Source organism: Cololabis saira, chromosome 8, assembly GCF_033807715.1.
Source record: "Cololabis saira isolate AMF1-May2022 chromosome 8, fColSai1.1, whole genome shotgun sequence".
Lineage (NCBI taxonomy): Eukaryota > Metazoa > Chordata > Actinopteri > Beloniformes > Belonidae > Cololabis > Cololabis saira.
In genome coordinates, this window is record NC_084594.1 from 35,566,724 (window position 1) to 35,594,236 (window position 27,513).

Below are 27,513 nucleotides of genomic sequence, written 5' to 3' on the forward strand. Positions count from 1 at the left end.
GCAACACACAGCCTGTTCAAGGCAACGGAGAGATACGCTAGAGGGCTCGTTCTTTTTGGTTTGGAACGCTTCATCTGACATTATTACTAGAAAACTTAAAACGTATAGGCTACACATTTTTTTCATAAATCCTGCCTCAATGCTGCCTCATGCTCCTTTAATATCTTAATTCCGTGTACACATTCACTCGCTCTGCCATTTTCTCCAAGGTCAACTCTTTCCTTTGCTGCAAGAGCCGTGTTGCACTTTTGATTGATTAGGCTTTTCATAGACACGGCAACTAAGCTTCAACATATTCAGCGTCGACTGGACCAAATCTGAACAACTTGCCTGGAACCGAGTTATGATTTTCTAAACTCAGAATTTGTTGACGACGAGTTAGTTATTTTACTCGGAGTTTGTTGAACCTCTGTGAAACTGGTGGTCCCTGTTTACGAGCCGCCGTGAATGTAACGTTATGACGTCACCAGCCTGCGCCAGAAGTGGGTGAGCGTTGTTTTGCAATCCCCGGTGAGGGAAGTGGTCGGGTTATCCGGGATCATGACGTTGAACAGATTGTTTGTCTTGTCCAGGACCTTTTCCGTCCGTAAACATCTGCTTGAGTGTTTTGGGAGGCAAACCAGTAAAGATGTGGTACATCTGCAGCAGCGGAGACGCTTTAAAACCCACAGCAGAAGCCTCGCGTACGCCAAGGATCTGTTCCTCGGTCAGGTGAACAAGGTAACTTGAAGGACTCGCACAAACACTGGACAGAGTCGCCACTGGAAACACTTTTCCTTAGGAAATTGTCATTAATACATATTAATACTGTACACACATACCTCAATGTGTATTTACATTAAACTTGAGATTGAATTTGAGTCACCAGCAAGAATTTGCCCAAGTAAGGCAGCGAAAATGTATTTTGGAGACTAAAGTAAAATACCATGTTATGTTTAGAGACAGAGTTATGCAAGATGATTTATTCTATGATTTGAAGTCAGATTTGACCTCTAATCTAAATCTGCAAACCAAATGTAAAATAAACTCTGGTGAGTAAGCAGAAGGCCACTTTTGACACATAAATGTCATAATTGACATATACAGGACTGTCTCAGAAATTAGAATATTGTGATAAAGTTCTTTATTTTCTGTAATGCAATTCAAAAACAAAAATGTCATACATTCTGGATTCATTACAAATCAACTGAAATATTGCAAGCCTTTTATTATTTAAATATTGCTGATTATGGCTTACAGTTTAAGTTTTTGAGATAGGATATTTGAGTTTTCTTAAGCTGTAAGCCATGATCAGCAATATTAAAATAATAAAAGGCTTGCAATATTTCAGTTGATTTGTAATGAATTCAGAATGTATGACATTTTTGTTTTCATAATTGCATTACAGAAAATCACAATATTCTAATTTTCTGAGACAGTCCTGTATGTATAAACTTTATTACAGGCTCTATACCCAATACCAAGACATACAATATAAAAAAATAAACGCATACAAACATACTCTTATTCATGAGAGTCTTAAAAGGCACCCATATCAATGTTTCCATAGATATGATTTATATCTGACAGATCTGCACCTGGGGCTTGTGAGCCTCATATAATACAGTTTTGTGACTCATCAAGTCGAGACATAAACTCAAACATCCGGTTACTCAAGAGAGCCTGTAAAGTTTTTAGCCCTGAGTCACAAAAGAGTTTACTAGCACTGCTCCTCCTGGGCTTTTTCAGCAGTATCCTCAGACAGTCATTATATGTGTTTTTAAGTGGCATTTTCTCTTCTAAAATATCCAGTTTTTCCCTGTAGGCTGAGGTTTTTCCTTATCCAGAAATTGGAAATGAAGAGCTGGATGAGATGAAACAGTTTGTTGCACCCGTCGAGAAATTCTTCAGGGATGAAGGTGAGGAAGAAGATACTGCAACCTCATGTGAATTTTAACACTAAAATCTGTTGTAATTGACTCATTTTTATAAATGTATCTGTATTTTCAGTTGACTCATCAAAGATTGATCAAGAGGCCAAAATCCCTGCAGACACTCTGAATGGGTTGAAGGAGCTCGGGCTGTTTGGAATCATGGTTCCTGAGGAGTACGGTGGGTAGTTGTTTTGTCTAAAAACTAAGCTTTTGTGTCTTACCTGTGACTACTAGCTTGTTTAAGGCTTACAAAGTTACAAAGATCGTCTTAGTAAATACATTGATCAAAGATACTAAAGGAACACTTTTCAGTCGGAGTCTAGCATCAACTCAGTTCCACTTCTGGGACTTAGATCTGTTCAGGTAAATGGCAGAGGAGTTTTATAATTGGTTCCAGCTCCTTTGGTCTTAATGAAATTAAGCGGTGCACTGGAGGGGGAACAATAAGATGTCCTCCAAAATAGGAATGGCTTTACAGGTGGATGCTATTGGCATTTTTTTCCTTCCTCATCTTGTCTAACAGGTTTTCACTGGTGTTGCATTGGGCTATGGTTAGGGCCCAACCTTGAGAGCATATCTCTCCCAGCACAGTCTCATTCCAGGAGACAAATGGAATAGAATAGACTTTATTGTCATTGTGCTCAGGTTACAATGAGATTGGTTGGGATGTTCCCACCAAAGTGCAAAGGAAGCAAAAATAAGAGGAATAAATAAATATAACAAGCACAGTATAAAAGCAATACAAACAATGTCTGGTAAAGTGCAACAAACTCCCACATACGGTAATCCAAAAAAATACACCTGTTCTGTTCTGTTCTGTTATGTTATGTTTTGTTGTGTATTATTTAGCAATCTAATGGCCCAGGGGTAGTAGGTATTTTTGAGTCTGTTTGTCCGCTGCTTCAGGACTCTGTACCTCCTGCCGGAGGGCAGCAGGTCAAAAAGACTGTGCCCGGGATGGGATGGGTCCTGCAAGATCCTTCTAGCCCTTTTCAGCCCCTGAGAGTCTGCAATGTCATTTAGGGAGGGCAGGGGGCGGCCGACGATCTTCTGGGCCGCTTTTATGATCCCCTGCAGAGCTGTCTTGTCCTTCACAGTGAGGCCGGCATACCACACTGTGATGCCAAAAGTCAGCACACCCTCCACTGTGGACCGGTAGAAGCACCGCATGAGCTTGGGCTGCACGTTTGCAATCGGGCTGCACGTTTGCACGCTGAGCAATCTCAGAACAGCCAGGTACTTGAGGAGAGCTGGGCAGGGCTGTAGAAATAGAAAGCCTTTATTATCATTCCATCTCCATAAAATTGCACACGTGTAAAGACTATGTAAAAAAAAAACATAAATATATATACACTATGTAAATGAATGAATGAGAGAATATTGCACATGAATGAGTGAAAGAATATTGCACATAAATGAGTGAAGAATATTGCACATAATGGATGAAGAATAAAAAAATATTGCATGGTATGAGGTAGCTTATGAGTTCAGAAAGTTCAAAGCTTTGGGAAAGAAGCTGTCCCTGAGTCAGCTTCTTTCCCAAAGTCCTTAACCCATCAGCGAAAGCAGTATCTGGTCTTTGGTGCAAAGAAGAACATGCTGAGCACTGCCAGAGCCACACAAAATGACCTACAGCAAGCTTCTGGTGTGAATGTCTTACAATCTGAAACAGACTTCATGAGGCTGGCCTGTCGGCCCTGTGCTCACTACTTGACACCATAGAACACCAGAACTGGCAAGTCTGGCTTGTGCTTTTCATAGTTGAGAGCAGGTTCACCCTGAGCATATGGGGAACACATGAAAGGGCAGAACTGCCTTAGACTCGGGTTAGTGATGGCTTGTGGAGGCATATCCTTGGAGGGACATTCAGACCTCTACTATTGGGATGAATTTCTTGGACCCATTGTGCGACTCTACACTGGTGCTGTAGGTCCGGGCTTCCTCCTGGTGCACAACGATGCCTGACCTCATGACAAGAGTATTCAGGTAGTTCCTGGAGGATGAAGGAATGATGTGGGGGCCGCACAAACTGCTTTTTTCTACTGCTTTTTTTCCAGGGTGTCTTTGAAGTCAGCCCTTTGTAGTTTTAATCATTTTCGTTTCCATCAAATAATTTGTTCCTATAAAAATGACTCCACATCAGCATAGATGTCCAGGATGATCTTCCCTGATGATTTTCCCCAGTGAGCTCTGATGTGTTTTCAAAGTGTTCCTTTAATTATTTTTGAGCATTGTACTTTCACAGTATGTAGACATTCTGTTATAAAGTGCTTTTAGTTCTGTTTAATCATAAGCAGTCTGCTAAGTGGAGGGCTTCCTGTAGCACAAGCTGCAACATACGCCAGCTGTCAAATTTACAACTTCATTGATTTACTAATTTGTATGGTTTTGTTTTTTGTTGAAATTTAAACAAAAATAAGTGAATGTATGAGATATATATATATATATATATATATATATATATATATATATATATATATATATATTCGTCGAGCACAAATTAATACAAGGTTGGTAAGATTAAGACTTCATGTGTTATATCAGTAAGAGAAATGCAGACAGTTATGCTTCTCTGCTTGTGTTTATGTAATTTGTGCATTTATGCATGTCTTAAATTCGTAAATTTGTAAATTCTGTAATATTCACAGCCGTCTTATTCATTACTTCACGTTTCTACAGTTAATATAAATAGTGAAGCTAAAAAGGAAATATACCAGGATGATGAAAAGGGAAAAAAATAAATAACGTTTCCTTCAAGGAAATAAGGTGGCATTAATGGAAGTAATGAAACCAGCATTGTACCAAGTTTAAATTCACTTTTAGAAATCCTTACTTGTCCAATATGATCTATGCATCGACTATAGGACAGTTTCACTTGGTTTATTAAAGCAATACATATCTCAATCACAGAAATTCAATGTAATATAAAACATTCCCACTGTGTCTCCTTTTACAAGTTCAAGTGTCTGTCTTTTTCTTTCTTAATCCCAGGTGGTCTTGGATTATCCAACGTCATGTACGCACGACTGAATGAGATCATCGCATTAGATGGCTCTATAGCTGTAACTCTAGCAGCACATCAAGCCATTGGACTTAAGGTAACAGTTGAATAAAGAAATATTGGAACATTTTGACTAACAGCACCAGGAACTTACAAGATGTTAAAATTTTTCTTGGAGCAAAATTGCTATTTCAGCCACAAGTTGTTTTCATTTGTAATATGTCTAACATTATGTTGTTCCCTATTTCATTAACAATCTCACCTGACCACCATGGCTTGGGGTGTCATTGTGTCCTTTTGGGTGAATGAAGCTGTATGAATGCCTGAATTTGAATATTGTGTTTCTTTAAATTTGAGATTACTGAGATATAAAGGTGGGAGTAAAACATGGGGAATTCTCAAACAATCTGAAATGTTCAGCACAACATGTTCCAGTCCAGAATTCAGGCCAGTTTGGATGATAAAATGTGTTAGGTTCCTGCTTCCTGCAATGAAAACATGGGGAGTTTAGGAATGTAGTTCTTTGAAAAAAAAGACTTCAATTGAAAGACAGCTCACATTGCATGTTAAAATGCAGCTCTATTATTTGTAAAAGCTGAAGGCAAATGTGTTGGAGCTTTAAGCTTGAGGGCTTGATTTGTGCAGCACTGATTGAGTATGACTCGCCTAATACGTGTGTGGGGTTTCAGGGGATTCTGATTGCAGGTAATGAAGCCCAGAAGACGAAGTATCTGCCCAAGCTGGCCTCAGGAGAACACATTGCAGCTTTTTGCCTAACAGAACCTGGAAGGTAAAAACACGTCAACCCCAATGTTTTGCGTATGGCAGTTCTGTACACAAAAGTATTTCCCAACAAACTGCTTTAATAAACATTAACTATGGATATTTATTTACATTTGGTCGCATATTGCTCATACATTTCACTGTTGGGTATATTCTCAAAAAAAAAAGTAAAACGGCAGTTGAAATAAACAAAAGAAACCTGTGCTCCAAAGAAGGATTACTACTCAGTAAAGGCCTTGGCAGAACTTTTATACACCTGTGAGCAGCAATAACTGACATGTCTTTGGGGGTGTTCAGTTGGCAGCCTCCTTCCTGGAGTGTTTCATTTTGTGTCTCACGACACCTCCAGAAGGTTAAACGGTGATCTATGGTGTCACAGAGTCACCTCCCTAAAGCCAGCTCTCACTGCTCATCACCAATACAACTACCTGTTGTGCACAAAATATCTAATGCATCTGTATAATTCAATTTTAACCACTAGGGGACTGTTTGAGTAAGACTGAAATAATATAACACTGAAGAATAGAGATTTTGCAAAAGGTTAGTCTTAATGTGAATTTAAATATGCAGTTCTCAAAACAAATTCTTTGCAGATGTTTAAGGCAGCTAAACCCAACTGCATAGACTAAATACTAGTCTGAACCGAGTGTACTCATAATAAACTCACAGTGTGACTGAAATTTCCTCCACAATTTCTCACTTTTTTGTCTGTAACATTGGAAAAAAAAAGCATGTGACATCAATAAACGTACATAGTATGATATAATGTTGCCCTGATTTCCGATCACGCTTCAACTTCATCGTTCTCGGTCAAAAGGAGAGGGCCCACTCGAGTGATATAGTTCAAATGCGTTTAATGAGGAAGAGGTTGCAGACAGAGGAACAGACAGGACCGATTGGCAATGACGTGTATTATTTGTTTCACTGTGTATGAATTCAGGTATGTGTGTAGGCGTGCATGCAGTTATCTGAAAGGAAGGAATGAAGTTGTGTATTAATTAATGTGCAGAACCCCATACAGCCTACATAATATAATGTAGTAATGTGTCAGCTAGCAATAACATGAAATGACCACTAGATGGCACCCAATGACCACAAATAATAATAATAACCTCTACATCAGGGGTGGGCATTCCTGGTCCTCTGGCCGGTGTCCTGCATGTTTTAAATATTTCACTGCTTTAACACACCTGATTCTAATTAATCATCATCATCAGCTTGTCATCAAGGCCTGCACAATTCTGTTAACGACACATTCACTTGTATCATGGTGCAATGAAGCAGGGAAACATGTAAAACCTGTAGGACACCGGCCCTGGAGGACCAGGAATGCCCACCCCTGCTCTACATGCTTAAGGTTACAAATAGAACTGCAGTAAGTTGCAACCAAACAGGCAATGGACTGCACACAGTGAAGCTAACAAAAGGATTCATACACACAGAAACACGGATTTAAAATTGCACCTCTTATCACCTCGTTAAGTTGCACAACACAGCATTGAGTTTACAGCCGTTTGCAGCCAGAACTACAACCGGGGTGCATCTTGGGTAATTTCATCTGTAAACTGCAGTCAATCAGGGAACTTTTAACACATAGATTAATGAATGAAATGATGAGAAATGGCAATGCTTAATTACAATGAGTGAAATAATTAAATGAGTAATAACTTGCTAAACCACACAGGTGCTTAATACGCTGATTATTGGGCAAAACCCTCAAACCACTAACTAAAAAACAAAGAAAACTAGAACTGCAGGCAGTTATAACGGGGTCCAAGCCCAAGAAGCACCGCCTTCTCCGGCCACCGTCAATATATTAATATTAATATTTCCTTACTGTCCACAGCAGTAATGACTTCTACAATTAACCTTTGAAGAGACTGAAATATGGCTACTCCAATTCATTTTTATTCAGGAATAAAGAAGTTTTTAATCATAAAATGTCTGCATTTGAAAAAACCCTAAAATTTAATTAAAATAAAAACTAAAAAACTAATCTTTTAAGTGAGCTTACATACTAATCGAGATTTACTGAGCAAAATGTACCTTGTGGGCAGACTTTGTGCCTTATGTTTGGATTAACCTCACTCACTCTTAGTTTTATTTCAGTGGAAGCGATGCAGCTTCCATCCAGACCCGTGCAACCCTGTCTGAAGATGGAAAACATTATCTCATCAATGGCTCCAAGGTAACAAAGCAAGCTTGCCAATGTTTAAAATGGGCAGAAAATCTGAAAATTCAACCATATTTTAAGTGTGTCTCCGTCTTGAAGATGTTATTTATTAATTTTTTTGTCAGATTTGGATTTCAAATGGAGCAACTGCAGATATTATGACAGTATTTGCCAGGACTGAGGTGACGGTTGACGGTGTGAAGAAAGACAAAATCTCTGCTTTTATTGTTGAGAGAGCTTTCGGCGGCATCACAAGTGGAAAACCAGAGGACAAATTGGGCATAAGGGGATCGAATAGTAAGCATGTCATGCAAACTTGGCAACGTTTTTAAAGTTTGTGCCTTTTTTCATGTCAGTGAGTGTTGAATTTTCCATCCTTATTTTTAGCTTGTGAGGTGTCCTATGACAATGTCCCAGTGCCATTGGAAAACGTAATAGGAAACGTAGGAGATGGTTTCAAGGTAAACTTTATCTTATCCTTAAAACAAACTGTGGTACATGATTCTATTTGTAAGGTTTTATTACACCTTGTTCTGCGTTTTGTTTCACAGATTGCCATGAACATCCTGAACTCAGGGAGGTTCAGTATGGGCAGTTCCTGTGCTGGAATGATAAAAAAACTAATTGGTAAATACTATTCTCATCCATCCATTCATCTCTATTGTTTTTAGATTTAACTTTATTCGTTTTATTTAAATTTCCGTATTCTCTGTCTTGGCTTTTTATAGAACTGAGCTCAGAGTATGCTGCAACGAGGAAGCAGTTTAATAAAAGTCTCAGTGAATTTGGTATGATTCAGGTACAGTGGCGGTTTTCTTCAGTGGTATGTATGGCCACCTTCTAGTTCCAAGTGTTAAAATAGTCTGTTTTCCCTGTTACCTTAGGATAAGTTTGCATACATGGCCCTTAATGCCTTCGTGATGGAGAGCATGGCCTACATGACTGCAGGAATGATGGACAGACCAGGGGTTCCAGATTGTTCTCTAGAGGCTGCCATGGTCAAGGTCAAACAGCTTTATCATTTGAATTCATGTATTAGAGAAATGTGAAAGAAAATGTCTCATGATGTATATTGTGTGTCTTCTGTGCAGGTGTTCAGCTCAGAGGGAGGCTGGATTTGTGTCAGCGAGGCTCTGCAGGTCCTAGGGGGCCTCGGGTACACAAAGAACTATCCCTTTGAGCGCTACGTAAGGGACTGTCGCATCCTGCCCATCTTTGAGGTAACTTAATCATTATTTTGTTGTTGTATTCTGGCAAGGAATGTTTAGACATTGAAACCTCTTCCAGACATGAGGTGTCTTTATTTGCTCAAATGTGTCCATTTATCATGTCTGAATGGCCTCCATGGTACTTTTATGTAACATTTTTAAAGGAGATCTAAATCTTAAAAACCAAGATATGACACATTATTATTATGATGAGGAGAAATTATATCAATTTGTATATAGTAGATGGCACCATAACCCCCTTTATAGTATGCTATGACTTTTAAAGTTAATTAAAATTAATAAATGAAAAAAATAATTAATTAAAAATTAAATTAGAATTTAAAAATTAATTAAAAGTTAATAAAAAAGTTCGGTAAAATATATATTAAAAGAAAGTTGCTCTTGTGGATGGGAATTGGAAATCCATTAGTTTTAAAAGGTTAGACACTGCACTAGTTGATTTGCTGGGATGGTGTATTTTCAAATAGTTTCCCCATCACGGGAGAACAAGTGGAAGTGGTAGAGGAGTGTAAATAACTTTGCTGGGCCACATGCAAGAAGAGATACATCATTAGCAGGTGGCGTCATTATTGCAATCAACCAAAACAATGCAAAGTTGTCAGTTGAGATACAAGAGCAGTTTGAAGGGGCTGCCTGTTTGTTTGGTTCTGGCTCTCCAGTGGAAAAGCAAACCAGTAGTGTAGATACACTATCGTCCTCCGTTCCAGATATAGACCGTCCGCTACTCATCCTTTGTGACATGAAAATCCATTTGGACAAACCGTACACAGTGTCGGTCCCTTCCAAGTTCATTTGTGAGTCGAGGGCAGGAACACAATTAGTACTAAATGTGGTAAAACAGACTTTGAATGCTCAACAGAAACTGCAAAGCTGATTGGATACTGGTCACACCATTGCACCTACTTTGTGATCTGCAATGTTACTGTGGCTTGATTTGTATTCCTCTAGTAAAAGTCACTTTGGATAAAAGTGTCTGTTAATGTAATGTATGTCGTGTAGTGACACAGGTGACTTTGAAATTGTAACAATCCTCTTGCACATATGTTATGAAAAGACAGGATATACAAACATTTACATGCACTTGCAATTTCTTCCTTTTGTTTAGAATAACTTTGTAAATTTAGTGTAATAACCATAAAGCTGTTGTGTGTGTATACAGGGAACAAATGAAATTTTGAGGATGTACGTCGCTCTCACTGGAATGCAGTATGCTGGCAATGTCCTCACGGCGAAAATTAAGTATGCATGTACATTCATCCATCATCATAGTAAAAATAATAATAATGATGATAAGGATAAAAGAGTCAGGGTTGGTAGTCTAGTGGTTACAGAGGTGGGCTTGGGTCTGGAGGTTCAAGATGCCCGGATGGAAACCAACTACTGAACCACTCTGGGTCCCTGAGCAAGGCCCTGAACACTAATTGCCCCCCAGTCAGATGCCGGAAAAATGTCAGCCCACTGCTCATAGTCTAACTAGTGAAGGGTTAAAAGTAGAGAACAAATTTCAGTGTGTTTCGCATATATATATATATACTGACAAATAAGAATTATTACTACTATTACTAATAATACAAGAATGTGGGAACCCAAATGATTTTGTTGTGTGGTGACATAAATAATTAACATATTTAGCTGAATATTTCATTTAAAAGTTCTGAATAAATTCTATTTATACTGAAAACTTGGTGACAGACTTTCAATAAAACTTTAATTGTTTTTGGAAAGTGCATGCATTTTTTACAATTTACTAAATGTTTGACATGTTTTTAGATTTTTTCTCCGGACTTGAAACTTTATCACAACTTTTAAGATTATTGCAGCTAGGTTTGTAAATTTTTCCTAGTGTCTACGTGGCTAATTTGTGTTCCTGTGCATGTGGTCTTCACAAACCATCACATTTTAGTGTTGCACCTGTAAATGTCTAGCAGAGCCATTTGTCTTTGCCTCATCCCTCAACATCTTTGTTTGTCTCCAGAGAGATAAAGAAAGGGCATGTAGTTCTGGCGATGGGCATGGCCGGCAAGAAACTCAAAACCTTATTAGGAGGCTCAGTGGACCTCGGCCTGACGGGAAAGGATGGAGTGGTGCATCCTAGCATGCAGGTAAAAACTTGACTGTTTTGGTAGGTTTTCTTCAATAATTTGTGATATCAGTTGATTACCAGAAGCTTTCTTTTTTCTGTTTGATGTTATAGGAAAGTGCAAAGAAGTTTGAGCAGAATGTCAACCTTTTTGGGTCAACTGTGGAGAGCCTACTGTACAGATACGGAAAGGTAGCATTTATATCATTGTCTATCCAGATCTACCTATCTAAACTACTAACGACAAACTATCTAAACCTATTAGCTTTCTTAGACAAAGGTGATCACTGTATTCTACTATTAGAGGGAATCTTACCTCACATTCATTGTCATCCCTTTCTAACCGCTTGCCCATAGGGGTTCCCCAAGGCTTAGTGCTGGGGCCCCTTCTGTTGGCCAAATAAAACATTCATATGTTCATGTCCATACTTACAGTCTCCTATGTTTTGTCTTGATAGTGTTCCTAATTTTCATAAATCGCTTTGGATCTAAACGTCAACTAAATAAAATACGATGTAAATATTTGCATATCCAATCCGATCTAATCGACACTCACTGGCCACTTATTTACACCTGTTATCCCTAATAAAGTGTCCAGTCATGCTATCTAATATAACCTACGCAACCCATGAAATTTAATCTATGTAATCTAATTTAATCTTTGCTGTCTAATCGGTGTGTTTGTGCTTTTGTACTCAGTTTTCCCAAAAGAACTATCAGTCTTTTAGAAATGGCTCAGCTCTTTACATCCTCACTTCCTCTGTCTTATAACTGCTTTGACCCATTAAAATAAATGAGAACTGTCCTCAGAGGCTCTTATCGTAATGTGTTAACAATGACTTAAAATATTTAAATTCAAACTGCTTTAGAGAAATACACACAAATACAAACCAAATGTCCTACATCACATCTCATAATGGTGGGCTCAAAGTATGAAGCTGTTCTTGTGGTAGAATGAAAGGCCTGTAAAAGGAAAGAATTTAGGGATCTGAGGACAAAGTTGAATAGAGTGAGTGATTAACCAGTTGTACAGTACTTTATTAATCAGTAAATTGATTATTGGTTAATCAAATACAGGTCAAAGAAGGGTCTATTAAATTGTCTTATAACAAACTGGAAACAATTTCCTGCATTAGCATTCTGTTACCGCTTCTGCTTTTCCATTTTTTTTGTTTAGCCTCAGGGGAAATGGCTCATTCTATTTTCTTTTACTTTTAATATTCAGATGGCAAAATTTAATCATAGCCAGCATGTAAGACCAATCCGAAAAACCAGAGCAATTCTGGCACCAACAACCATGCCCCGCAAAGTCACTCTAATCACATTTCTTCCCCATTATGACGCTCAGTTTGAGCTCGTCTTGACCATGATGTCTACATGCCTAAATGCATTGAGTTGCTGCCATGTGATTGGCTGATTATAAATTTGCGTTAACGAGCAGTTGAGTACTTTCAAGTTTAGGAAAGACTTGACAATTGGGACCTTGAGTCCCATTAAGTCCTTGAGTTCTTCCACAAGAAATCAGCACATAGGCCATGGGCTTGAATAGCAGTGGTAAAGTAGTCCCTGTAGGTTAAACAGCATGTTTCAAAAATTGGCCTAAATATAATTCTATTGTAGCTAAAAAATCTCAAAACATTAGGTAAGTAAGTACATTTTATTTATGTAGCACTTTTTACGGATAAAAAGGGCAGGAACACAGATAAAAATACATAATTAAGAAGGATATGATAAATATAAATAAGATAAAATCAACTACAATAAAAGCTAGTTAACCCAGTGACGTAAAAGCCAGTCTAAATAAAAATGTCTTCAGCTGTTTTCAGTCAGTTCTAACCTTGACAGGTAACCAGTGAAGTGAAGCTAAAATTAGGGGGGACTTGTTGAAATTATTTTAAATCTATGTGCTCTTTTGTCTATCCACTGAATATCTTAGACCATAGTGGATGAGCAGCTCATCCTGAAGAGAGTAGCAGATGTTCTGATCAACCTCTACGCCATGACAGCCGTCCTGTCTAGAGCCAGTCGCTCCATCAGCATCGGACTCAGGAATCACGACAATGAGGTGTGTATGTTACTAATTTTTTTTTTTTTAATTCTTGTGTGTGTGTGTATTTTTTAATATATTTGATGCATCCACAAGATGGTAGTGTCACATATTTTGGGTTGTCCCTGCATCAACACACCTGTTTCTAATTAATAGTCATTGTCAGCTTGTCATCGTCTCCACATCTGTGTTGATGAGCAGCTACTGGTATCACGGTGTGCTGATGCAGGGAAACATCTAAACATGCAGGACGTGGCACTGGAGGACCGACATTGCCAACCCCTGGCCCAAAAGTGATGGAACAGAGCAGAACTAAACATGCAGGGATTTTTTCAGGCTTTACTTCAGGCACTGGTTGGGAAAGACAATTGTGTAGTTTGAAAGGTTTCATTTGTGCATCATTATAAGCTTGTGTATGCTGATAATCACCTATGCACCATCATGAAGTTGGTTCTAATGTCTTTGAAAGCTTTAGTTTTTGGGGGGAGGTTTGTACTTAATGTATTTGTTTATATTTTTATGTAGAATTTATTTGAGAACATTTTATAACAACTTGACCAAAGTTCAAATGTTCATAAAGATTCCTTAATTCTGATTTGGCAATCTATTTCAAACACTAATAAAGCTGTGATGCAGCTCCACTGTTATCAGAGAGTGGAAAAAGAAACAAAAAAAAAACGACTTCCTGTTTGGTTGTGGACATTTCAGTTGAAAGTTTTAGTTTTGTTTTTTGAACCAGGGAAGTTCCAGCCAAACAAATATTTAGAAAGGACATATTGCCGATTGATTAAACCCATGGTTTAACCCTGTTAAACTATGTTCTTGTGTGTCTTTAGGCCAGGCAATGAGTTTTCTGTCACTTGAGTTATTAGTTGAGTTTTTCAGTTGTTTTGCACATTTTTGATGACATTGAATCTTCTAGGTGCTACTTGCAAACACTTTCTGCAACGATGCTTTCTTCAAGAACAATTACTGGATGGTTCAGCTGCAAAAACGTAAGTGAAATACAAAATGATCACACTGCCGTCCATTTTTTTTTCAGCATCTTTAGTTAAGAAGATTCACATATGTTGCATTCACATATGAATTTCCCCATCAAACACCACAAACCAACACTCAAGCCCACAGTAAATTGGATTTTCTGACTGTACAACACAAATTAATATTTTGTGTTGTAATAACTGAAAATACTTTGTAATTTTTATAATAATTTGTTTCAGATTCTCCTGAGAATAATGATGCCAACATCAAGAAGATTGCCACGGCGGTCTTCGAGAACAGAACTTACATATGCTCTCACCCTCTCGAGAGAACATACTAAGCTCTTGCCAGTGATCTTAAAGTCTTTGTTTAAATTTGACTGGACAGCGTGTGCAATTAAATTCACTTTGTAAATCATTTGTTTGCAGCTCTTGCTATTTTGTATTTAACCTAAGTTTAGTTGATGCATTACAAGATGTAAAAGAGCAGATATTGAAATAATCATAACTTTGGTGAAAGCCACTAAGATCGCTGGATAATAGTCTACTCTGACATGCCCTTTTAATATCAAAGTTTCCTTTGATTTATCGCCTGCAGTATTGAAAAACTGTACAGTTGATGTATTTTTCTTGTTATATGCAGTTGGTTTATACAGCAAGAAATACTGTTTGTCACATTAACTGAAAGAAGCACCATTCATACTAGTACAATTAACATCCACACTGTCATAATCCATCCCGTCATCAATCTTTCCATGACGAAGTGGACGATGACAGGCTTGACACATCTACATTTTTTTCAACATTGTGATCAAATAAAGGTTTTACACATTTATAACATGACAGCAAATGCTTTACTGGTCTGTAACAAAAGTTTGCAATATTGATTTTTGTAGGTTATGATTATTATAATAATAAACTATATTTATAACATTTTTTAAATACAGTGTTACAAAGTGCTTAACACAGCAGCAGAGATATAAAGCCAATAAACTACTAAAAACAGCAGGAGAAACAATGTAGGAAAAAAATTCCATGGTCAATTTCCCTTCAAAGAAGTTGTTTTCTGTATAATACCCATCCTTACAAGTTAAACATTTTAGAAAGAGAGAGGGGCCATCAAATGACACCAAAGACCCTTCAAAAAAGGAATGTTCCCTTTGTGATCTGGGGATAGTTGGGACAACATCTGTGGAGTTCGGTGGTCTGGAGGGTTCACACACAAACAAATCTTAGACTTAAGTGGGATTTTGAAATCAATGTTAAATCCAACAAGATCTACAGAGAAGATGTGATCAAACTTTTTTGTACCAGTAATAACTCTTGCTGCAACATTTTAAATTAATTGGAGATGGCAAAGGGAACCCTGGCTGATACCGAACTACAATGATTTTTAGTATTATCGGTATCAGGAGGCCTTTTGATCATGAAAATAATTTGATGTTTCACAAAGTGATTTTTAAACCTTTTTTATTCAATTATAACTACTATAAGCAAATGGTCTGAATTGTATTTTCTAATGAATGGCTGTAGTTCAATTAAATTTCATACATATAGCATCTATTAAAACAGAAGTTGTCTCGAGGTGCTTTCCAGAAACCAAGAACATGAACCTCCGAGCAATTATTACATAAACAATGGCAGGTGAAAACTTCCCTAGTGGGAGAAAAATCTTAAGCCAAACAATGGCAAGGAAAAACTCCCCTTTAGGAGGGAAGAAACCTTAAGCAGGACCTGTATCATAAGGGGGGACCCTCCTGCCGGAGGCCAGACTGGGCAGAGCAGGAAAAGAGAAAACAGACGGAGAGAATGAATGACAGAGAAAGGAGATACGCAGACACAATGCTTAGTTGGTGTACTAAGAAGATGACTAAACGGATGTAGACAGCAGACACTGAGGCAGTCAGAGGGTGGGACTGCAGGTCAGGACGTCGGCAGATATCCAACAGAAATCTATAGACAGGTGGACAGCAGCTAATCCACAAACCGGACCAGCTGGTGCTCAACACCTTCCTGTGCAGCTACTGGTGGACTAACTGACGGGGAGGCCACGGGCACCATCAATCGGAACACAGTGGCCCCCAACGGATGAGTGCTGAGTCCCCTCCTCTTCACTATGCTGACCTGCAACTGCACACATCATTCAGGTCCTACCTATTCATAAAGTTTGCTGATTATTGAACTGTGGTGGGTCCCATCAACAACCACGATGAGACAAACTACAGGAGTGAGCTGAGCAGGCTGGCCACGTGGTGCTGTTGAATTAATCGCAAATATTTTTGATAATCGACTGATAGTTTTAAGTCTTTTATTTCTATGTATAAAAAGTCAAAATAATCTGATTGCAGCTTCTTAAATACATATATTTTCTGGTTTCTTTAGTTTATGATAGTAAATTGTATATCTTGGGATTGTGGACTGTTGGTTTGTACAAAATAATGCTTTTGAGGATGTCTTCTTTGGTTTTGGGTAAAACAGTGATCAACATTTTATAGACCAAAAACCCAACAGATTGTTTATTTTGATTTACTTTTGGTATCAGTAGCAGCTAAATATCAGCAGCTATTTATTATAGTAATCTGGCATTGAAATAATTTACAGAAAAATAATAGTTATGTTGTCGAGTCCTGTTATGACTTGCATTGAACCTTTTGATGAGTGGGGGAGAGAAAATCACTTGCTTGTTTAAATTTAAATTTGATACAGAATAATGAGCTTCGGGTGATTACTTTCCCATATGTATGTGCATTGCATTCATGGTTGTGTGCAGCAGCTGCTCAAGTGTGAGCATATGTGTGCAGTGTATGAGTAGGGGTGGCCTGAGTGAGTGTATACTGTAACTCCTGGCCGGACTGGGACAAAAGTCCCAGTCCCAGTCCGGCCCTGCCAACAGGAACAGGAGCAAGGTTGACAAACTGGTGCGGAGGCCTAGCTCTGTGCTGGGATGTCCTTTGGAGTCTGTGGTGGGCGAGAGGAGGATGTTAGTGAAGCTGAAATCCATCATGGACAACCAGGTGAGGAGCTCCTTCAGTCAGAGACTGAAACTTCCCCGCTGCAGGAAGGAGTGCTTTCACAGGCCTTTCATCCCGGCAGCAGATAGACTCTGCACTGAAAAAAATAAATCTAAGCGCATGTAAATATAACATATTAAAATCTGTGATATTAACAATTAAAAAGGAAGTTTGTTGCTTTACAGGAATCTAGTGTCAAGACATTGTGCATTTTTTCCTTAACAAGTAGTATTTATGTAATCCCAGGCAATCATTTCATTTACACACAAACAACAAGCAATGATCTAGTTGTATTTACTTTTCCTTTAACAATTTTAATCTATTGGGCAGATTGTCCAACGTTTAGATGAAACATGTTTTATTTGTTTATGTAGAACACCACAATAAAAAATATCTTGCTTGATCTACTTTAAAAAAAATTAAGGCAATTTTTTTGTAGATCAAGAAAGACTAGTCTGTATAAACTACTTAATTTTTTGTATGTACCAAATTCATTTGCATGTAAAGTCAACTTAATTTTTGCAAGTAAAGCCACCTTCATTTTGATAAATAAAGTAAACTTAACACAATTAAGTTGACTGTACTTGAAAAATGTATTATTTACATACATAAAATTAAGTAGTTTATACAAAGACTAGTCTTTCTTGATCTACATAATAATCTCATGTGAAAAGTTGACTTTTTTTTTTAAGTAGATCAAGCACAATATTTGTATCAGTGTGTAAGGCATCAGTCACTTCGTCACTTTACCTCCATTGTCATCAATACGTGTAGACATTTATGTATGTATATATATTTATACATGAATATAGGTATATGTATGTGTGTATATGTGTACATAAAAGTATGTCCTGTTTATAATATTATTTCTTTGCATATCTCCACAACCCTCCATCCATAATGCGTTCTGTGTATGCTTCTACACAAATACCAGCTAATATTGTATATAACATTGTATTTTATCTTTTATCTTATATTATTCTATTATCTTATTTTGCTTACTATTCTGATTTTGTTTTTGAGCTATGGTAACAGATTTACTCCTTGTGGGATCAATAAAGTCTTGTCTTATCTAATCCTATCTATAAAGGATGCCTGACCGTGTGTTAAAAGAGTAGAAAGAGGAACCTGATCTGATCAAAATTCAACTGAGACGTTTATTTTACAGAATACCATGAGCTCATGGGTCCAGTGGCGTTACTGGGGTCTTTTCAGACTCCAAGTAAGAAATTCCTGGGGCCCCTTACCCATGCACACTGAAAAATATGTTGCACACATAAATGCACAACTTTTTTTGTCTTAGTGAGAACTGGAGCAGCAGAGTTCTGAATGAGCTGCAGGTTAACTAACTTTTGCGGTGGACTGTAAAGATGCTGTTACAATAATCAAGCTCCTAAAGATGAATGCATGGACTAGTTTTTCCAGGAGTGGTGGTAGCGGTAGGGTGGCAACCTAACGCCCTCTATTGGCCAGCCGCCACTGCTCCAGTGGCTTCTCTTCCTTCTTCCTACTACCTACCTTGTTCCTCTATGTCACTTTTGCTTCTGACCTAGATTGTTACGGGAGAGCAGGACTCACTCCTGGGCTGATCAGTGTTTAGGGTTCAACACTGCCATCTATGATTTTATGAGATGCAAAGGCTCTGATAGACTGAAATGATCCCGCCAGCTTTAATGCTCAGAGCCAGTATTTTCTTTCATAAATTTACATCATGCACCACATGTGCGTCATGATGGAAAGGAAATACAGAAACAGTGCTGAATAAGGGGGTTTTGAAGGTGAAATACTGCACACAGAGGAAGTCCATGACCCCTTCCTGTAAGTGGCAAATGACTGGAGTAGTGAAATTTTAAATGACAGCAGCATCAGCATTAAACAACGTCCCACTCTTCTGGCTGTTTCAGCATCGTGTCTCATGATGTTTGGTGACGATCTGATGCTAACATTAAACGAGTAGGAAACTGCTGACATTTTATTGTGATGTTAAAATATTACATGGAAAGGAGTCATAAAAATGGATCAAATATCTTCTACACATCCATCCATCCAGAGGTACCAATGGGGTTTACATACTTTGAAGTACCTCCATAAGAAGTTATGGGCATAATACCTCAAAACCCCTGTCCTCTTTCCTTTTGGTGCAAACATATTGCATAGTGGTGGCACCATGGTCTCTAGGTCTGGGTCTGCTTGATCATTTCCTTTCTCCTTTTCTCTCCACTACCCCTTCTCTCACCTGCTACGGTTACTGTCTTGGCTCCTGATAGGTCGTCCCTGGGACCAGGTGGTGCTGGTGGTCTGAGGGCGGTTGTGCTGTTGTGGTGGGCACTGGGCGTGCTTGGGTGACTCTTACTCTTACTGACCTGATACCTGGCTTCCTGGGGGGGACCCCCGGCTCCAACCATGGGAATTGGGGTCGGCTCTGGGCTCCTACCCGTGGGCCCGGTTCCTCTTTTCTGCTTTGTGCTTCCTGGGCAGGGTAGCATGTGTTGTGCCCTTCATGGGGCAGATGGGGGCACATGGGGCGTGTGGCGGCCCTGCTGGCTGGTGCCCTCCGTGGATGTTAGGCTGTTTCTGTCAAGTTCCCTTCAGTTTAGTTCTGTTTTGACTTCCCCCTAGTGCATCTGCGTATCTGAGTATTTGCGCCCGTGTCTCATCAGCCCGTGTATGTGTATATACAGGACTGTCTCAGAAAATTAGAATATTGTGATAAAGTTCTTTATTTTCTGTAATGCAATTAAAAAAACAAAAATGTCATACATTCTGGATTCATTACAAATCAACTGAAATATTGCAAGCCTTTTATTATTTTAATATTGCTGATTATGGTTTACAGTTTAAGATTAAGATTCCCAGAATATTCAAATTTTTTTTAGATAGGATATTTGAGTTTTCTTAAACTGTAAACCATAATCAGCAATATTAAAATAATAAAAGGCTTGCAATATTTCAGTTGATTGTCATGAATCCAGAATGTATGACATTTTTGTTTTTGTAATTGCATTACAGAAAATCACCATATTCTAATTTTCTGAGACAGTCCTGGCTGTAATATCTAAATTCTGTCTTTAGCCGTCACTGATAATGCCAGCCGTATTGGTATAAAGGTGTGTAAGATCATCAGGGCGTGTGATGTCCTGCACAACGTGGCACTGAGGAATGCCATTCCACTCCCCACCTCCCCCACAGCATGAAGACCCCGACACACAGCCAACAACACCCCGACATGAGGAATACCAACAGGGAGCAAGGCTCCATGAACGCGTCATGCGGCGTTTGTAAGAAGACAAGTATAGTTACATTACTGCACATGTGTTTTAATTGAGCCGGCAATGTCGGACATTACGTCACACATGGTGCTCATCACATCACGAATTTGTTGCAGCTCATTCTTCACGTCGTTAAGAGCGCTGATTATGTCCCTCTGTGTTTGCTGCACAGTCTCAGTCAGGACGCGGCCACTTCCAGCTGCGCCATCCGCTCTGCGGCTGCGCGCTCTGGTGTTGCTGGTGCTGCTGGTGCTGCTGCTGGGGACAGCCAGGCCTGCAGCCGCGGGGCCAGAACACGCCGTGCCCGGAACCTCCTCGTCGTCCACCGCTTCCAACTGGAGAATGACTGAGGACAGAACAAAAAGTCCAATGTGCCCTTTTCCAAGTTGTTAAGATGTATAATAAACAGATAAAACTACTTACCGCTCTCCTCTGTGGTCTCCGCCAAATCAGTGTCTCCTTCCCTCTCCGACACTACAGCACACACGCTGGCCGTCCCAATGATGGAGGCTATTTTGGTGTCCAGCGGTGTGGGCCTGGGTGTGGGCTCGGGTGTGCACTGGCCCCCACCCGTCGTAGACCCGCTCTGACGGTGCCGGGCCACTCTCCTCTTGGCCTCCACCTTCAAGTCCGACCACTTTTTCTTTATCTCCGCCACAGATCTGTCTGTCCCACTCACGGCGTTTACAGCAGCAGCCACGTGCTGCCACTCACTTGCTTTATGTCTATTGGTGATGCCGCTACTGTAACCACCAAATAATGTCGCTTTCCTGGCCTTCACCTCACCCACAAGCATCTTTATCTCAGTCTCCGTGAAATTCCGCTTTCTGGTCTTCCCTGCCATGATTTTTGAGTGTAAAATGTGGTACCGTTGACCCGGTATGAGGTGAATTCACGTGCGCAACCTTCCAGCTGGACTACCGGTATGCTGCGTTCCATTTACCTCGGAAGTCGGAACTCGGAACTGGTATTGACGTCACATCCGAGTTATCAGCGTTCCAGTTACAAAGTAGGAAAACAAGTTTGTAGTTCGCATGTACCACATGAAAAATGTAAATTACACTATAGTAGCATATATATGCCGAACAATACTTGTATACGACTGATTTAGTGTGACCAAAACTAGAATGAAGTGCTACGAATTTTTACAGAGCTCTCTTCTACTGTTTACAACCGGGGCAGCCATCTTGGAATGTGAACTCGGGGGTGGTGAAGACTCTCCCACTTTCCCAGTGGGAAATCCCACTTCGAGGGGCGTTCCAGTTGAAAAATCCAACTGGGAACTGGGAAATCCCCACTTCCGAGGATAAATGGAACGCGGCAATAAACCGAATTTTGCGTGCAGATGTGCGTGCACACGGTTTTATAAATCCGGATTTTTTTTTTTTGTGTGCCCGCCATTTTCGGCTTTTGGGCGCACGTGCACTTTTAGTATGAATCCTACGCACTCTCTTATAAATGAGGCCCCTGGCTCTGTGATGAAACAGAGCCAAAACCCACTGAACAACATATTTTCAGATGTTAGTACCAAACTAAGTGACAGAGGTTTGTTATGTTAGTTTTGACTTGATAGTCACTAAGAACAAGAAGGTAGACTCTCTCAAACAAATCGTTTTGATAAATCTTGAAGATCTGCAAACTCTCTCGGGCCTGGGAGGTCATTGCCGTTACACAGATAGTGATCCTGGGGCGGTGCGGAAAAAGAAAAGAAAGGGATGTGTGCAGTAGCAGTGAAGCTAGGCCACCACTAAAACAAGCCCTGTAGTAAAAGAGAACAGATGTTATATTTTATATTGGCCAATAAAAACCAATTGGAATTTCTGGTCAAACCTAAGCGTCTAACTTGATTTAAACAGGGAACCTGCAGACCTGTAAGTCCAGAAACACCGATATTCTTATCCAAACAGAGGACAAATCTCCTTGTTTGTTTTTATTGCACATCCACTGCAGCTGTATCATTGCACACTAAAATGCAGGGCGTTTATTTTTCACAAATGTGCATACATATGAAGTTAACAGGTACAACTTTATTCCAAAGATCCAGAGGTTTCTGGGTAGAACATGGAAAACATCCAGCATCAAGCGATTCACAATGAAGTGGGGGAGCATTCCATTCTTATAAAATATAGAGCTTTAATTTATTAGTCAGCAACAACAATGCAACTGGAAGATAAGATCATTTACACAAGTCATTACAATAACATTACATCTGTGCATTTTGTCTGATTCTTTTTTCGTAAAATCTGATAATGCAAAAAAACACAAAGTAAAGAACACTTGGAAACTAAAAACACATGTAAAAAAAATACATTTCACAAACTTTCTTTCCTTTTTTATTTTAAGACTCTAGTGGTCTTATTTTGATGAGAGACCCAAGTGTTCCTGTATGGTGGTGCAGATACCAACAATGCACCTTGAAAACAGTCCCAGGAGGTTTTATTCAGCCTGGAAACCAGCCTGGAAACCAGCCTGGAGACCAGTCTGGAAAGGTGCTTTTGACACCCTTGTATGTCAACTTTACATCGATGCTGAACTTTTTTCCAAGTGGTTTGTTTACAGGAACCCTGGACTGACTTGACTTTGCTTTACTTCTTGCAGCTGGAGTAAAGTTTTCCTAGCATGGACTTCTTAAAGTATGAACATCCCAACAGAGTCATTGGTTTTTATCACAACCATCTCTTCATCTGACTACTTTCCACATCATGTCCAATCCAAACACATGAGCAGGTTCATTTCACTTCATACTTTGATAAAATTGATATTTGTGTCATTGAATAGAAATGCCATATTGGAGACATGTGAAATACATTTTTTTTTAAAAGCATTGTTCTCCCTGTTTTGTGTAAAGAGTCTGTCAGATTATAATGTAAACCCACAGAAATTTAAAACAAAGAAAAAAGAAACAAACAAAATGCTACCACACATCTCATTACAATAACAGTACAAACACAAATTCATGCACACAATGAAAGCCAGCTTCCCGATACTCAACATTTTGGTTTTGTGTCACAATATTGTCACAATGCTCTGTTGTACAGATGCCCCTCCCCCCCACACACACACATGAATATCCACGAGGAAATTAAAAAGGTGTCTTGTGGGCTTGTTAACAACTGCTACCTGATCAATGAAGGTCTTTCATTATAAACCGGTTTTGCTTTTTACAGAAGTCACCTTTTATTTTGCAAATGTGCTTGTTGCATGTTGAGTTTGGCCCCTGCCAACATCTCTAAAAAGAAATGAATAATGGCCATGTGTGCAAATACCTGAACTCAGCTGCACCTGTTTCAGTTAAAGTGATGTTTGATTTTTTTTGTCTTTTAGCAGATTTCACAGGAACCAATCTAACACTAGTTTGTTTCATTCATCCGAAATTGTCAGGATGGATGCTGTCTAACTCAAGCTTGTTGTCCGGAGCTGTAGATTACTAAAAACAAAGTACAATTGAGAAAACGTATTTATTTTCACGAAAAAATGTAAATTCCTTTGATCCTTAACAGAGTCTGAGCCATGGCTAGCATCATTTAAAATCCAGACCATTTAAAGCAGCACATAGGACTTTAGTGAATTTTTAAATATCAGTTTCCGTTTCGTTTGAAGGAGATCTGCTGTCTGTGGCGTCTCGCTGCAGCGGTCTTCCGTCTCTGCTGTCAGCAAAAACCAACCAGCCGCCCCGGTTTATCGCATTACGTTACACATCAACAACAATGGAGCTCACAGAGCTACACTGGACATCCTGGATGTAAATGACTGAAGAGAGTAATTATGGAATGGAAAAACTGAGGACGTCAGAGAGACCAAACAAAAGTGGGTCTTAGATCAGGGTTAACCCGGTGCTGGTCCTCGAGGGGCCGCTGCCCTGCGTGGTTCAGATGTTTCCCTGCTTCAACGCACATCAATAAATGATGTAAATGAACGGATCCTCATCAGCTCAAGTCAGTGGAAGATCTGGGAGCTGATTTATGGTTCCACGTTAAATCGACGCAGCGGCGTACGGCGCGCGTCGCCGCGTAACCTACGCCGTAGGCTCTGCGTTGGTGTAACTTGAAAAAGACTTCGCAACAACGGGCAAACGAGTGATTATGTACATTCACTGAGTGAATATTATGAAAGTAAAATGTATATTTCTCGCTAGAAATGTAATCAAAACGCATTTTTATGCAGAAACTAACTCAAAATATTGATTTTTTTCACTAAAAAATAAGAAGTCAGTGGAAGATCCGGCCCTGGAGGACCAGCATCGGGCAACGCCGTCAGTGTTTGTAAAAGCGTCGTTAACCTCCGCCGCCTACAGGGGGACTCAAAGTGCTAAAAACAGGAAACATTCCACTGTGCTGCTTTAACATCGACACAAAAAAAAAGGATTCCCACAGGGAAAAGAGCGTTTCCCTCAAAAACCAGGACCGTAATTCACTGATCCTACTGCAGTGTGGAGTCTCTCTCTGCATGCAGTCACAAGGGGGTTGCATTACAAACACGCCCGAAAGGTGTTCAAATAAAAAAAAAATAACAAGATCCCATCACCTCCCATCAGCAACTTGTTCCCCTGTCACGGAGGACTTCTCGTAGCTTTGCCATCGCACATCACGCCTGGTAACACATTCCCAACAGTTGTCAACTTTACACGATGCTGACAAATGACTTTTGCAATGACAGTAACAGCAACAATAAAATTAACAATAACAATATTTGCCCCAAAGGTACCTATACACAAAGAGCATGTTTTCTCTATAAGTACAAAGAAATCCACAGAATGATATTATATACAACCTACAATAAATACTGTGTATCATATATCTTACTGTATGACGGGATGTATGTGGGGTTTTGTTTGTCAGCCTCTTGCTCTCAGTTTGCTTTTCTTCCTGCTTTGTGGATCATTTCTTTCATGTCGCTACTCTCATTGAGTCTTTCCCAGTTTTCAAGAGGGTTGGGGAGGAGGTGTGGGGGGAGGTTGTATTGAAGCCGTTTCAACCACAAAGTCAGTCTCCTCATGTCTGCACTCCCTGCTGCTTCTCTTCCCCCTCGCTGTCGCTGTGATGCCGGCGGTTGCGAGGTTTCTTCTGCTCCTTGAGCTCCTTCAGGTCTTTGGCCTTGATGGTGCCCAGCATGTGGTCTCCGAACTGCCAGTAGTCCTGGCAGTACTGATTAATCAGGCTCATCTCTGGTTGGCTCAGGATGGTCAGCAGGTCCTTGTACTGGCCTGAACTGGGGGTCCACTGGGTGCTGGCCACGTGGACGGACGACGCCATGAGCCCTCCCCCGCCGCCGTCCACCAGCGCGCCGTTGACGGCCCGGCTGGACAGCACCACCAGCTGCAGCTTCACCAGCGTGTGCTTGAAGTTCTTCTCGGTGGCCGTGCACTGGTACATGCCGGAGTCGGAGGGTTGGAGCGACCGCAGGAGCAGGCCCTGCTCCGCCTTCAGGATCCGACCGTCCGAGCGCAGCTGTGAGGACAGAAATGCAGCTCAGATTACGCAGGTCGCGAAACAAGGGTCATATCTGCATGTTCATCACTATACTTCACAAAGTGTCTCATTAATGAAAAACTGTTTTATGTCTGCAACAGAATTGATGATTAATCAATCAATCAATCAATTTTCATTCTGCAAAAAAAGAGCCATAAGAATAATCAGTAGAAAACGATATAGAGATCCAACAAATCCATGATTCCTTCAGTTAAAATTGTTGAAATTTCATGAATTAGTAGACTATAGTATTCTGCAAATTATGTTTAAAGCTCATAAAAAAACTTTACCAAACAACATTCAGAAAAGATTTGAAAAAAGAGAAAGCAAGTATAACTTAAAAGGAACAGAGATTTTTAGAAAACCAAGATGCAGGACTAAATTGATGGAAAGTTGTGTTTCTGTGAAAGGAATCAGTTTATGGAACAATCTGAATAAAGAAAACAAAGAATCCAAATCAAACATTACATTCAAAAGAACAATTAAAGCCTGTATGTTAAGTAATGAAATATGTTAGTTAAGTTTGACATACCCATAGATGGCGGTAATTTTATTTTATTTTAGTTTTTTTATTTACTTAGTTGTTGTGTTTTTAATTTGTAATTTATGTCATTTGTGAATTTATTTCTGGGAAGATTAGATAAGATTCTTCTTCTTTCTGCTCCCTTTTCATTCACAATTTATGAACATTTGTATATGTATTTGTATTGAATTGTTTTTTTTTTTAATGAAATAAAGAATAAAATGAAAATGAAATGAATTAAAGTGCAACAAGGAGTTCAGTTTTATCATCCGATTTCACAATGATTCACTCTTCCTGAGTCCTGGCTTGTATTTATGTTCCCTCGTTCTGAGAGGTAAAAACTGAGGAAACAATTCAATTCAAACGTGTTTTAAAAAAGCTCAAAGAGTGGAATTTGAATGTGAAATCTGAATTCAATCAAACTAGGCAGCAATGACTAAAAGGATGGACTTTCTACAAAACAACAAAAGATGATTCTTGAATAACGATTTAAAACATCTAAAAGTGAGTGCAGATCTCATCTCTTTTGTGACTAAGATACAGAGAGCCCAAAAGTTTAACCCCCCCATCGTTTTTAACCTAAAGCTGGTCCCCTCTAAAAGTCATCCTAATGCTCTGGATGGAGATGAGTATGATGCTGCCAACCCGTTCCCAGCTTTAGAAGTCAATCATAACAGTTTAAAATAAAATCAAGGAGGGAACCGACACCGGTGTGACGTGGTCCCACTCCCTCATGGTTAAAAAGACGATGGATGAGTGCAGGAGTCAAGGTGAGATGTTATCAAAGCATGCATCACGCTCTCCAGGTCTTTATCAAGGACGCAATTAGCTCCAGATAAAAAGAACTTGATCGGACAGCACATTAAATCTATTCATCAAAATTAAAGACACCATTAAAGCACATGCCAAGAGTCTTCAACCAGGAATGAAGTCGAGGATAGGGAGGACTAAAAGAAGCAGCATCCGGCAGCCCGGAGGGCCAAAATGTGGGACACGAGTCATCGTGTCTTCTAGGTGTCACCATTGTCCTCACGTA

At 39.5% G+C, this 27,513-nt stretch overlaps 2 protein-coding genes across 4 annotated transcripts in view; one reads left to right on the forward strand and one right to left on the reverse strand.

Annotated features, from left to right (window-relative positions):
- The first annotated feature begins 485 nt into the window (after window positions 1-485).
- On the forward strand, window positions 486-14,624 carry acad9 (acyl-CoA dehydrogenase family, member 9). Its single transcript, XM_061727886.1, has 18 exons — window positions 486-720; window positions 1,805-1,898; window positions 1,990-2,091; window positions 4,905-5,011; window positions 5,604-5,704; window positions 7,807-7,885; window positions 7,996-8,167; window positions 8,258-8,331; window positions 8,422-8,497; window positions 8,599-8,669; window positions 8,755-8,874; window positions 8,962-9,090; window positions 10,259-10,338; window positions 11,075-11,201; window positions 11,294-11,371; window positions 13,116-13,244; window positions 14,149-14,221; window positions 14,447-14,624. The coding sequence occupies exons 1-18, from the start codon at window positions 541-543 to the stop codon at window positions 14,545-14,547; spliced, it is 1,893 nt and encodes a 630-aa protein (XP_061583870.1). The 5' UTR covers window positions 486-540; the 3' UTR covers window positions 14,548-14,624.
- Window positions 14,625-22,417: 7,793 nt separating this feature from the next.
- LOC133448910 (semaphorin-3F-like) overlaps window positions 22,418-27,513 on the reverse strand; it is an 80,377-nt gene continuing 75,281 nt past the window's right edge. For all 3 annotated transcript variants that reach the window (XM_061727888.1, XM_061727889.1, XM_061727887.1), the window contains one exon: window positions 22,418-25,933. In XM_061727888.1, the coding sequence (XP_061583872.1) occupies window positions 25,478-25,933 (456 nt within the window). In that variant the 3' untranslated portion in view covers window positions 22,418-25,477. The remainder of the gene's footprint in view (window positions 25,934-27,513) is intronic.

What these genes read in the sequence shown, in the direction of transcription:
- acad9 (XM_061727886.1), top strand. Translation starts at nt 541, where the DNA reads ATGACGTTGAACAGATTGTTTGTCTTGTCCAGGACCTTTTCCGTCCGT. An exon ending in AATGATAAAAAAACTAATTG is followed by an intron (nt 8,498 to 8,598) that starts GTAAATACTATT and finishes GGCTTTTTATAG; the next exon opens with AACTGAGCTCAGAGTATGCT. An exon ending in GCATCCTGCCCATCTTTGAG is followed by an intron (nt 9,091 to 10,258) that starts GTAACTTAATCA and finishes GTGTGTATACAG; the next exon opens with GGAACAAATGAAATTTTGAG.